This window comes from Suillus bovinus, assembly GCF_016758785.1.
Source record: "Suillus bovinus strain UH-Sbo-P2 chromosome Unknown EDB93scaffold_12, whole genome shotgun sequence".
Taxonomy (NCBI): domain Eukaryota; kingdom Fungi; phylum Basidiomycota; class Agaricomycetes; order Boletales; family Suillaceae; genus Suillus; species Suillus bovinus.
This window is the reverse complement of record NW_024542068.1, coordinates 552811-565002: the sequence shown is the minus strand read 5'-3', so window position 1 is coordinate 565002 and position 12192 is coordinate 552811. Positions and strand designations below refer to the sequence as shown.

The window sequence follows — 12192 nt, the reverse complement described above, 5'->3', positions numbered from 1 at the left end:
CTGGTACCAATTGCAATGGATATTACTTGTGGATGGGTAGCGAATTAGTTTTCATGAATGGTGTCACCATTCTGGACAGACATTTTGGAGGGAGATGGAGCACATTGACAACATGATCACGGTCAATCTATCGATGTTTATTGAGATCGGTATACATTCAATCTACCATTAGCACTGTCAAACTTACGTTCTCTTCCAGGCGTACCAACGATTAGGTTCGCTGAGCGACATGCGGCAGCAAACCTGCTAAACTTGTCGACAGTCGCGACGTTCTTCTCAGCTGTGACAGCAACGACCTTACAATTCTCATACCAGTTGACAGATGGAGTGCTGGAAAAGTCTGTCAATGCGTTTTGGTTCTCCTCGTTAGTTTTCAGTATAGCAGCCGCAGTGAACAGTCTCCTTGGTCTCACCTGGAAGCAAGCTATGTAGTAAGTCTATCATCGTCCTGCCTGTTCCTGTGTCTAATGACAATCATTCAGTCGCTCTCCGGGACATAGGGTACCTCGGTGGGTCTTGATATGGATCAAGCGATCGCCTTTAGTCTTTCTCGTCATGTCTGTGGCATGCTTTTCTGCGGGCTTGATGCTTTTCACATACGCCACGGATCATGTATGGGGTCTTATTGTACTCATGGACGCATGTCTATACTCAAGTACCCAGGCTGTCACTTCCTTCGGCCTGGCTGCCATCTCCGCTTGGTTCACCTCCTAACGGTGGATATTCGTTCAGCACCGCGGTCATGTGTGGCTGGAGGATGTGATAAATGAAACAACCCACCGCATGCTCCTCCTTTCTGTTGTTGTGGAATTGCGGAAGATCATCCACTACTGCAATCAATGCATCTTGGCGATCCGCGGCCTGATAAGACGAGTGTCTTTCAAGAAGGTAACTGACGCGATTACCCGGTTCAGATATAAGCACCATACTCTTCCCACCACGGCCCGCAGATGCTTGAACTTCCTCCATGAGCCAGCTATATCCGTGTGCTCAGAATACACCGAGCGTGCCAATTCTTTGGATGTTCCAGCGAGTGAGGAGAGCGAGGCTTCCCGTCGATCCATTGCCCGTCAGCGCCCCCGACCGCGGGCAGCTGCAGGTGCCAGTGTGTCTAGGCATATTACGGTGATGAAAAGTCGGCTTCTCGAGTCACATTCCAAAACCTTGCTCGGGATCCGGAAATGGGTGCTTGGCGTGGCTTCGAACTTCGACAGGAACTACCCGGGCCGGAAGCCAGATGAACGAGCGCCGGACGAGGGCTGGAGCGGCTATCAAGGCTTGGCTTAGGTTGTGCGCTAAAATCCTTCCCTATATATTACGATATATGACGATATCCTTCTCTGATCTGCCGTTGTTCATGATTATGCAAGTCGTCCATTTGACAGAATTGCTCCAACTGCACGATAGAAGAATGGGATAATCCAGATTACCACATGCACTGGGGGAAAATACGAAGTGAGAATGTGGCGCGAACCTAGAGATTCGAATCGAATGGTTGCGACATTCTCAGGGGATTGTACAAAAGCTGGACATTGGGTAAAGATGTTATGTGCACCTTCGATGGCTTTACGGGTTTAGCAAATCGCGAATAGACGATGCCCTATATACTTACATGTACAAGGAACTGGTATACGGCAGGTGAGGGCCACTGATGCTGATAAGGTGTTCATAACTGCGAAACTGGAGTTCAGCTACACCGTAGATTCATCACAAGTGTGGCGAGAGCAGCCGTCGGGAAGCATAACGGCGTTGCAACAATTTTATCCGCATATGCATTTAGGTGACTTGCATGACAGTAAACGTTGGTAAGTCATGTACGCACCACACTAATGTGATTGTATGTGAGTTAGCTTGCGAATATAGCGCCCATGACGCCCATCTTGCAGTGCCTAAGACCGATTCCGAACGACGATCAATCAAGGAAACTGTGAGATCTTGACACTATTGATGATTAGGCCTTCGGGAGAACTGCATGACGAGACAACTAGATCGGAACGGAAGGAAGCCTGGATATATCAATGTTAGTTGCGAATTCAGACCAATACCACTGAGAACTTCAGCGGTAAAAATGACTACAACAAGGACATCCGTCCTTTAGATTCCTAATAACTGAGAACTACAGTACAAATCTGCAGCAAGCAATAACTCATCAACACAATAATACAAGCAAGAGCATAGAGAAGCAGAAACACCACCGCAACATGTCAGAAGTCAATACCATCATTATCATCCCAATCCTGAACTCATGCCTTTTCAGTCTCCAGCGAAATCAAGTCGGCAGTCTGATCTGCTCCCAAACTGAGGTCCGCAGACTGATGACGGGCTAGCGAGAGGCTGCGCGGTCGCACAGGTTGGGCTGGGTATGATCGAGAAACCCATGCCTCTGTCGCATTTGCGAGTAATTCCTCCGCGACTTGCGAAGAAACATGCGTGAGAGGGACTGGAGCATAAACCGGAGCGTCTACAAATTGTAGGTCGATATCGGATGTGCAAGGCGCTTTGCTTGCCACTGGAGGGACTGGTAGGATATATATCCGCTCATAGTGAGGTGTGTGGGATGACAAATGGAAGCCTTGATGGCGAACAAGAATGGTGTAGTAACTCGATAAAGCCAGCACACAGTGAAGCTGCATAATCAAACGTAAGCCTTGCGCCTCGCCAATTAAGGCAAAATTTACTCACGCGGATGACGGTGATGACAATGAGAATAATCATAAACGCAAACACTCCCCGTTCAAACCAAGGCTCGCAGTTCTCCAAAGTCAGCCCCAAGTCGATGAAGTCTCGAAGAGTGTCTGGTTGACGCGACAACAACTCGCAAACATTTGAGCGAACTGTTGGTCGAAAGGCAGCGTAAGAGCCTATGGCTGCAAATAGAGTGCCAAACACGAAATCTCCGACGATATAGTCACGATATATGCGCACGAATGATGCTTTTCCCTGAGGAAGAAGGCTTAAGATTTTGGCAAAAAAGAAAGAAAAAAAATGCACGCACTCGGACAATGCCTGCCAGGCCAAAGAAACAGATGGCAGACGCGGCAACGAAATATGCGCACAATAACGCCCATACGAGGCAGACCCCGTCCTTACTGATGGAATACTCGGAACTCTCCCACTCGCTTTCTGGTTCCCATTTGAATGACCGCCAAGCTCCTAGTAGTCGCGCAGCAAGAGCGAAATTGAACACTGCGCCAAACAATGAGATGGCTAGTGAGGTGGTCCTAGGAGAATTGAAGAACATGTCAGTCGATGGTCAAGAATGGCGGAAAAATGCAGTCATGGATTTAGTGCCCGAGCCGGACTTTTGTAAGCGTGCGGCAGGAAGAGGGGCTGCGTAAGATCAAGGGATGTTATAACTGGGACAAACCTTGTTACAAAAAAACGGGCCATTTGTCCAAAAATTCTTGCTGGTCGGACCTCTACAGACAAGATAAAATATGATGAGGCGGCCGGTGGTTGAAATGCAAGATGCGGGTCCGAGAAGGAGTGTTAGTACTCGTGCATGACTAAGCTTGTAGTGTCATCAGATCGGGGATCGTCGTTTCAGCCTGGTCTTTTTTTAACAGGAGACGGCACAAAGTTGTTAGCCCATCTGTTTCATGGGCTGATTTCTCCATTCCCAGTAAAGCCTGGACGTGGTTGTGTTTCCCTCACTCGGAAGTCGCCGTGATAAAGAATAGGCCTGATCCGGGCGTGTTTGATCATTTTGATATACCGTGATTCCCTCGATATGAGTAAATATTTCACAGTCAGCAACCTCGTGATTGAACTTTGGACGACGTGACCCTCAGGTGCCGTCCGAGTTACTCAGACTGTTGTTCCTTAACAGTCATGCCAAATAACCGTTAGGCCAAAAGGCAGTGCTGGCAGACAGTATTCATGATGGCAACTCAGGTAAGCAACCGGCTTATATACTTCCTGTAAGTTGCTGCGGTACTGATAGTATTAATGTCCCTTACTAGTTATCGGAAGTAGTTCTTTCGTCATGGGAATGTGATTTCTTCCGCGCTCAAGCGACGCATGCGATGCTAGTACAGTTGCGGACAGACAAACTCGACAATTTTTAGTAGTGCCTCAAGGTAATTTTTTGGGCCAAATCCAAGGCCAGATTTGAACTCAGGGAGCCAAAATACATCTAAAAACACTTCACCGGAGATTTTCCCACAAGATTTTGGGTTGGCCAAATTTCTGAGCAATTTGAGCAATGTTGTGTACCCCTTTTGGGGGTCCAAGGTGTCCTCTGCACCGGGATTTGGTCAGAATTATTTGTGTCCAGCTTTATTTCACCTCTTTTTAGTTGAAAATAAGTCCAAATTTGCCTCACTAAGCCTCACAAGAGGATTTAGCCAGCGAAGGGATCTCCCGAAATGTATAACTATAACTTTTTTGGGCATACCGGAGGCAATTACACCAATACTTACCAACTTTTTAGCGCCGAAATGACACCAGATTCTGTTGATATTTTAACGGAATCATATACAGGACATCAAAAGGAAGCGATTGGCATATTTTCCGCGATTTTAGGAATTTGTTTAGGGGTTGGCCAAATTTTGGTCTCCAAAACTTGTCCGAAGCCTTTATATGGCAGTTTTATAAAAATCTGCTCATGCAAATAAGTTGCTTTGGTCCCCTATGAATGGATTCTGCACTAAAAATGGGTTTCTGATAATTTGTGGCAGCAGGAAAAATCAGTCTTTTGGATGTCCAGAATTGTCGAGTTTGCCTGTCCGCAACTGTACATTCATCACCACTAGGCCCATCGCCTTTCTGCTCCATTTGGTGTCATTCGCCGTAAAATTAGGGACGTTCAAAGTTGGGCGCCCACGCCCACCGCCCACGCCCATGACCCCTTCACCCACGCGTCGTCACCTAAAATGTAGTTTGCATAATTAGATAATACAAAGTAATTCTGAAAATTTATTGGTTTGTTACCTTCACTCACCATCAATCAGATCTGCGCATATGGCGAAGAAGAAGGATAATGGCGTCACAATCCCGGAGATTGTCTGGACTGATGACTTGGTCTGGCAGCTATTGGCGCAGATTGAACTATCAGAGAACAGAGTCGTGCTTCTAGGCAAACGGAAGAAGGGCGAGGTAAGTGAGTCAAAGTTGTCATATATGATACGAGATATGATGTTTCTGTGTCAGAACATGTCAGGTGATAGCAAAGTGACGGTGTATCAGCGCATGGCGGCTGCCGTTTTCCCGCAATTGCACAGCCAGAATGCTGTCGCAATGGGGGACCGAGTCAAACGAAAGTATGAGTAGTGAGTGCTGTGCTTTTCTCACTATTTTCCAGCTTACAATTCTGCTCAGCTTAACAAAAAAATACAAGGTGCATGCTCGACGTCTCCGAACAACTGGTGAAGGGGTCCAATCTGATGCGAATGGCAATGTCTCCGACAATGAATTTTTCGAATGCTATGTCCCTGCTGATGGACCCAACACAACCACAACTCCGAAAGCACAGTGTATTTGAGGTATGTTACTTATTTTCCGCCAGAATAATTCTAACATGACACAGATGAGATTGTTGAGCAATTCAAATTCTTTCCTGTTCTTCATCGAATCTTATCCTCTCGTCCGAATGTCACTCCAATAGCCATCACCACTGGTATCGGCCCGCATGGCAGGAAGACTGTGCACTACCAGCCTCCAAGTGATGACGAAGGGCCAGAACTTGCATCAGAGAATTTTTCACAGATCCAGAGCCTCCACACAGCCCTTCAGAACGAGGCTGCACACCGTGGAATCTCCCCATCTTTTGAGTCTCCTTTCGATACTATTGTAGATCCTTCTGACTATTCTCAACCTCTTTATGATGTCGACGACAAGGAGAATGATCCTCCCCCATCTTCGCAGTCAACCCCTACCCCAACAACTAAGCGAGCCCCGAAATCTTCGTCAATGTTACAAGACAGTCTCACCAAAGCGAGACAACAGATCTCCAAGGTGCCGAAGAAGCGTACCCTTGACGAGACACTCATTGACATGCAGAAGTACATTTTATTTATTTATATTTCAATTAACCTTACTCATATATATAAGGGCCAGTTTAGATGCTATTAATGCTCGTGCTACAGCAGAGAGGCAGCTTCAAGAACACCAATTGCTGCTCAAAGAGTTCGAGGCTGGTATTTGGAATGTTGACGAGTATCATGAAAAGCTCCGTGAATTGATGCATGACAAGGCTGAGCCTGTGAAGCGTGCTCGTTACTCTCCAGATTGGCCAGATTGGGATTAGGGTATTTCTTTGACGAGTCTCGGTATAATTTCTGCCTTCGCCTCTTGATAATTTTTTTTGCCTTATGGTTAACTTCTAGTCACTCCTTAACACCTTTCTATTATATATACTTGTTAATAGTAGTTCAACAAATACTTCTGTTACATTTGTCGAAATGCCATCAACTCTTCTACAAGCTGTTGTCGCTTCAGTTCTCCATTATTCCCAATCACTTGACCTGGAAGGATATCAGGCAATCCTCTATCTTCTTGTTCATCAGTGTGAGTGTGGATCCCAGCAAAGTGTGCCCCTTGTACTCCTCCTTCAACATCTATCACAAGGTTATGCAGGATAATGGCCACCGTAATCCAGTCGCATGCTGCCCGATGATGGCGCTTTGATGTAATGGTCACCCGAAGCCCCCGCAAGCATTGCCAGCGCCCTTTCAGAGCTCCCATGCAATGCTCAGAATGTACTCGGAGATGGGCTACTGCACTATCAAATAGAGCATTCTCGGGGATGAGAGAAGCAGGACGCTTGTGGACTGGAATGGTATGACTACTGACTGGATATGCAGAGTCTACCCAGGCAAACTCATTGCCTTTAAAAAACCAATCTGCATGTTTTGAAGCTGCAGTATGCTCAAAGGCAGAGGCATCATGGGCAGAACCAGTCAGGCCATGCGCATAGTCCACAATACGAAGATTGGACGGCAAATTTCCAACCTGTCAAAGCACTTCAATATTATTTAAAAAAACTGTGTGATATAGTACCTGTAGATTCAGTCCATAGTTTGACTTTCGTGTGTAATATGCATCTCCATTGAGGCCTGGCTTAGTATGCAGAACAACAATTGTTCTGTCATACATCACCCAACCTTCCCTCCAAGTTCCTTGGAATTTGAGCCGGTCATCTATCCATGATTTCTCAACCTCCTTTTCTTCAGCAGTTGGTAAGCATACAAAAGTGTCATGCAGAGATTGAATTGCACGGAAGCATCGTTGCATGAACAACTCTACTGCACCCTCAGAAATTCCTGCAAGGCGAGCAATGTCCAGTACCGAGGCACCATTGCCATATCTACCCATTCGATAGAGAGTGACAGCTAGTGTGGTGGGCAGAACTACTTGAGAATAGTAGTGCTGGCAGAACCGGCAGAACAACCAGTTCTGCCGGTTGGCATAACTCTAGCGGTGAAAATTTTGTATCTACAACATCAATGACAGTCCTACTGAAGACATCAATGACGCCTCGTCCCATCCATCATCCTCACCATCATGGTCCACAACATTCACCTCATCTACAGCAGCCTGTGGTACTAACCCTCAGTCAACCCTCTCCAATTCGACAAAATCAAAGGCCCTCCCTTCAAGAACTTCTGTGTCGTCAATACTCACAACTTCTTCTAGGTTCTCCTGTACTTCGAGAGCATCAAATGCTTCAGCGATTTCGTCGGCTGATATGGTCTCGGGACCTGCAAGGAGGTCGTCTACATCTTGTGGTTCTGCTGCGAGGGGAGGCGCCCATGCGAAATTGACTTCCAGATCCTGGGCGACATCAACATTGATTCCAACCTCCTCGCGAGTGTGCATATGCATATGCCGACGATGTGCAGGCTTTCCGTTGTCCTCCGCTCTTTTAGCTTGCTCATAACGAAGGTTTGCGCGAATCTTCCCAAGTGTTTCAAATGTTTCGACTGAAAGATTACAGCGCCTTGCAGATTGTGTGGTGCCGAGATCAGAGAATGTCCATTCAACCTCGCCTGCATGCCCGACAATTGATAAAATTGTCATGGCAAATGCCTTGAGCGGGTGAGTCTCTGCATTCATTGGAAGGTTCTTCCACCACAAAAGGCCGTCTGCTTGCCCCCCCGCAAATGGTGCCACTGACTCGTTGTATACTTGCAGGTCATCCGCCAGTTTCTTCGCCTTCAATTTGTCCCATTTCCAGCGCTTCGCAATGCCGAGTGCAATTTTAACCATGAATTGGAATGACCTCCCATTTGCTACTTGGGTGACTGCGAGTTTTCGGCACATTGGGTGGAGATATAGAGCGAGTGAGTGGATCTCGGTGTTCATAGTGTGAAATCGTCGATTAAAGACTGACTTGGCATGTCTCCAGAAGTCAATGTCGTAGTCGTCGTCGAAAGTCAGCTGCGACATTTGCTTGGCACACCGAAGGAGTTCCAGCATACAGTCCGCGAGCGAAGCTTGGTGCAACTCAAGGTTCCCAATTGCGTCGACAATGAATTTGACGGTGTTGACAATCTGCTCCAGATGCCTCCAGAATAGAGGGTCGCCGAGAATTATTTTGATAACATCGTGTGCGACGGGAGTTAGATTATTTGTCTTCTTCCTTGCATCTTGGCGCATGCACACGAGGGTCAGCGGAGAACTATGAGGTCAAATATTGGTACCGATACTCTGTCTTTGATAATGCTAGTGGAATCTCACCAATAATCTAACACACTTAGACATTGCAAAATCAATGCATAGAACCGGGACTCGCAGTTCTGCTTCATTTTCCGCGTGATGTTTTGTTTCTTCGCTTCATCATTGAGCTGCCCACCCCAGTAGTGGGATGAGTTGAAGAAGGTAACTACTCGAGTTGCTTTTGCAACAACTTTCTTCATCGTGGGATACGACATAATGTTTCCAATTAATGTATTGAGACTGTGAATAAAGCATACAAATCCCTACCAATTGCAAGTTAGTGCAATTGTCACAACATGTGGATTGACTATCGACTTACGAGGATCCAGGGATATTGTTCCTGGAACTTGCGGCGATAAGCCTGCATGACAGTTGGATTATCTGTCGTGACTGCAATGAAATTTTTGCCATCTCCGACTTCCATTTGGTCCATTGCCTTCTGTGAGACGGTGATAAGATTATCTGATGTGGCTCTCTGTCCAGTCATGTCCTGTAATGCGAGAACAACTGGAGGATGATTCACTTCTACGGCAACTGAGCCATAAAGACTTCTCTTCAATATATCCTCCCATCCATCAAGAAGCAGTGTGAGACATTTGCGTTCCTTGAGTCGATCTATCTCCTCCTGCTGGACTCGAACAGCCTCACCATCAAGGAGGTGATGAGATAATACATATCGGGATGGAACTTTGTATGATGGCCGAATTACGTCGATAAACTCGCGAAAATATTCGTCATCTCCTACACGAAATGGGATGTTGGCGTGAATTATGAACCTGTTACATGATATTGGTTTGGAATTTTTGTTGCACATTCATCGTGAACCTACCGAAGCAGTTTTATATTTGCAAGTTTGGCTTGCTCGTCACTAAGTGGGTAGTCTACATATCCATCCAATGTCGAAATCTTCTTCCGCTTCTTGATCACACCACCAGAACTAGACGAAGCAGCTGGTGAGATAACTTGACCACCATTGTCACCTGTCTTGTTCATAATAAATGTCCGGGCTTTTCGGCGAAGCTCAGGAGCAGCATCCTTGCAGTGGCGGATGATATGGTTAGGCAGACTATTGTCGCGACCTTGGATTTTGGCGCCAGGGGAATTGTCGAGATTACCACAGTGCTTGCATTTCCAGAAGTAACGGCCAGAACTGTTTGCAACTTTGTCGAGACGCTCAAAGTTGTCGTTGATTAGGGATGGCACTGGGCGGCCACCAGCATGGACCATATTTTGGGACGAAGGATCAGCCAAGAGGCATATGTGACTCGTTTCACTTTTTTTTAAGGTACACATATTGTACAGATTATTATGGACTAGTGCTCTACCAACCCTGAGTTCCGCCAAGTTCTGCCAGCACTTTTTCACGGAGTTCTGCCATCTGCCAGGCACAACCAGTTCTGCCAAACCGGTTGGCAGAACTCGTCAGTTCTGCCCACAACACTAGTGACAGCAAGCTGAGTCTGAACAGGCGACTGTGCATTGTTGGAATTATTGGAAAAAACCAGATGACCTTCAATTAGATTGAGCAGGACTTGAAACGTCATTGGAGAAACACGGAGCATGTGAATAAAGCGATTATGATCAGATGGAGATTTTGCGTATTCCCAAGCAATGTGCAGGGTGCTGGCTTTTGCAACAGGGGAGCGCTCTTGTAGATAACGAGTTTGTTGAATAGCAAGAATGCAAGATAAGTCGCAATGCTGCTGTACTGCTGCCTCTTCGAGTGTCATATCTGGCTGACACAAAGTACGAAGAACCATAAGCAAGAGATATGAGTGAAGGTATTGCTCGCGTGATGTTCGGAGACGTGCCATTGAGTGTAATGTGGTTTCGGACAGTGTTAAGTTATCATTGATTATATAATACATTCGTTCAAGTACAAAATGGGTAGTGGTATATGGGCGAGGGGGGTCGTGGGCGTGGGCGGTGGGCGTGGGCGCCCAACTTTGAACGTCCCTATTGTGCGGGTGAAATAATCGTGTTCCAATGCGGATATACACAGAAGTTGTCCACTGCTTCACCTATCTTTAGTGACTCAAATCCGCTCGCACAGTCATTTGAATACAATAAATGCCTTGCGAATTCGAAAGGCTCGTGCACAATGTGACTCACAAGACCCAATTCTAGCGAACAGGTGTGGGTTGTGTATCAGAAGCTTAGTATTGTTATGTTTTTCTGACTCGAGTCCCCCATTCCTGATTTTCGAAGCGGAGCATGCATAACGCCTGCGCATCTCAGGAATGGGTATGCCGTCGCTCTCGTCTCTCAAACTTACATCCACATTCTTCCTCCTCTCTTGCAGAATCTGTGATCATGTTCGACGACGACACAGTTCCATTTCAGGACACTCAAAATGCCATTCCATCCGAATGCGTGAATATAGCAGAGGGCGCTGCTGTTCACGGTAGAGGCACCGGATTTTCAAGTTGTGCTAATCGAACGAATTGGGCAACTTCAGAAGCAAAACGCAGAAAAATGAGGATGGTTACTTGCGACGTTTTCAGATGCGGTATGCAACGCCTTACTTGACTGTTCTGACTATTCCTTACATGCAAACGCAGGGATTAACAGGCAGACCATATGATCCATCGTTCATCAAGCCTGTCCCTCAGCGCATGGATCTAAACAACTATTTCTACCTCGATGTCCAATGTAAAAATGAACCATGACATGTACGTGTCGTTTTCAACAACTATCATTACGGTTGGCGGGCCTCCTTGAACCGGAAAAACGCCCACAGCTGAAGCTGTCGCTAAACACCTCAAGAGGTCTTTGTGCGTCGTGAGCTAGAATCTAACCTTTCGGCGATATTGAAGGTACGTGTCACGATATACAATTGCCACTGATCCCATGAGAATGCTCTACCAGTTAGCTACCGGATGGGACGCCGTGGTTCTTATTGACGAAGCTGACGTATTCTTGGAACAGAGAAGTCTCCATGATGTACGATTTTGCGATCCATCATTAATTTTCACGATACGTGTCCCGTTTTACTGTGGCTGACACGCAATGCGTATTCAAACAACTGACGATGCCTTTCTTTCGAGGTTCTCCATCGGTTGATCCTCCATTTATACCATATCAGTTTGAAATATACTCAATCTAAACAGTGATCAAATATCCTTAGTTAGATGCCTCGGCCCGGCTTACGATCTGGATAAAGTTCTTTGAGCTTGCTGGGTGGCCATTCTTGGGCTCAGAAGAGTTCGTCAACGTCGATGGTCAAGAGCCACGCTGTTATGTTGCTCTCTCCAATTTGGAGGTATTGGCGCAAAAACCGTTTAATGGTCGACATACCCTTGCTATCCTGCTTATCAGAATTAAATATAGATTCCAGGACGCACCATCAAGAACCTTGTCCGGACCGCCCAGTCGCAGGCGTTAGCACTCTCTACGTAAGCATCATCGACCGTTGCCTCTGTCACTCATGAGAATACACAGGAAGGAACCGCTTTCCCTCGACCATGTCAAGGTTGTCATCCGCGCGCAAGAGAAATTTTGGACAGCGTTTGCGCAAATCCGCTCTTAGTTAGC

At 46.5% G+C, this 12192-nt stretch overlaps 4 protein-coding genes across 4 annotated transcripts; 2 read left to right on the top strand and 2 right to left on the bottom strand.

Moving 5' to 3' along the window:
• Positions 1 to 112: 112 nt before the first annotated feature.
• On the top strand, positions 113 to 714 carry EDB93DRAFT_1248090 (uncharacterized protein; the record flags this gene model as incomplete). Its single annotated transcript, XM_041452671.1, has 3 exons — positions 113 to 149; positions 200 to 431; positions 483 to 714. 3 exons carry the CDS (start codon positions 113 to 115, stop codon positions 712 to 714), a joined length of 501 nt encoding a protein of 166 aa, XP_041310281.1.
• A 1226-nt stretch (positions 715 to 1940) lies between these two features.
• Positions 1941 to 3620, bottom strand: EDB93DRAFT_1131416 (uncharacterized protein). Its single transcript, XM_041448961.1, has 3 exons — positions 2996 to 3620; positions 2683 to 2940; positions 1941 to 2627 (listed from the first exon to the last, which is right to left on the bottom strand). Exons 1-3 carry the CDS (start codon positions 3239 to 3241, stop codon positions 2244 to 2246), a joined length of 888 nt encoding a protein of 295 aa, XP_041310280.1. The 5' UTR covers positions 3242 to 3620; the 3' UTR covers positions 1941 to 2243.
• A 5705-nt stretch (positions 3621 to 9325) lies between these two features.
• EDB93DRAFT_1068951 (uncharacterized protein) lies at positions 9326 to 9699 on the bottom strand (the record flags this gene model as incomplete). The annotated part of the gene is made up of 2 exons (XM_041444941.1): positions 9326 to 9434; positions 9488 to 9699. Coding segments are annotated over 2 exons (321 nt in total), but the record flags the coding sequence as incomplete, so codon positions are not given.
• Positions 9700 to 11514: 1815 nt separating this feature from the next.
• Positions 11515 to 12187, top strand: EDB93DRAFT_1239394 (uncharacterized protein; the record flags this gene model as incomplete). Its single annotated transcript, XM_041451625.1, has 4 exons — positions 11515 to 11601; positions 11786 to 11945; positions 11996 to 12053; positions 12100 to 12187. 4 exons carry the CDS (start codon positions 11515 to 11517, stop codon positions 12185 to 12187), a joined length of 393 nt encoding a protein of 130 aa, XP_041310278.1.
• Positions 12188 to 12192: the final 5 nt, after the last annotated feature.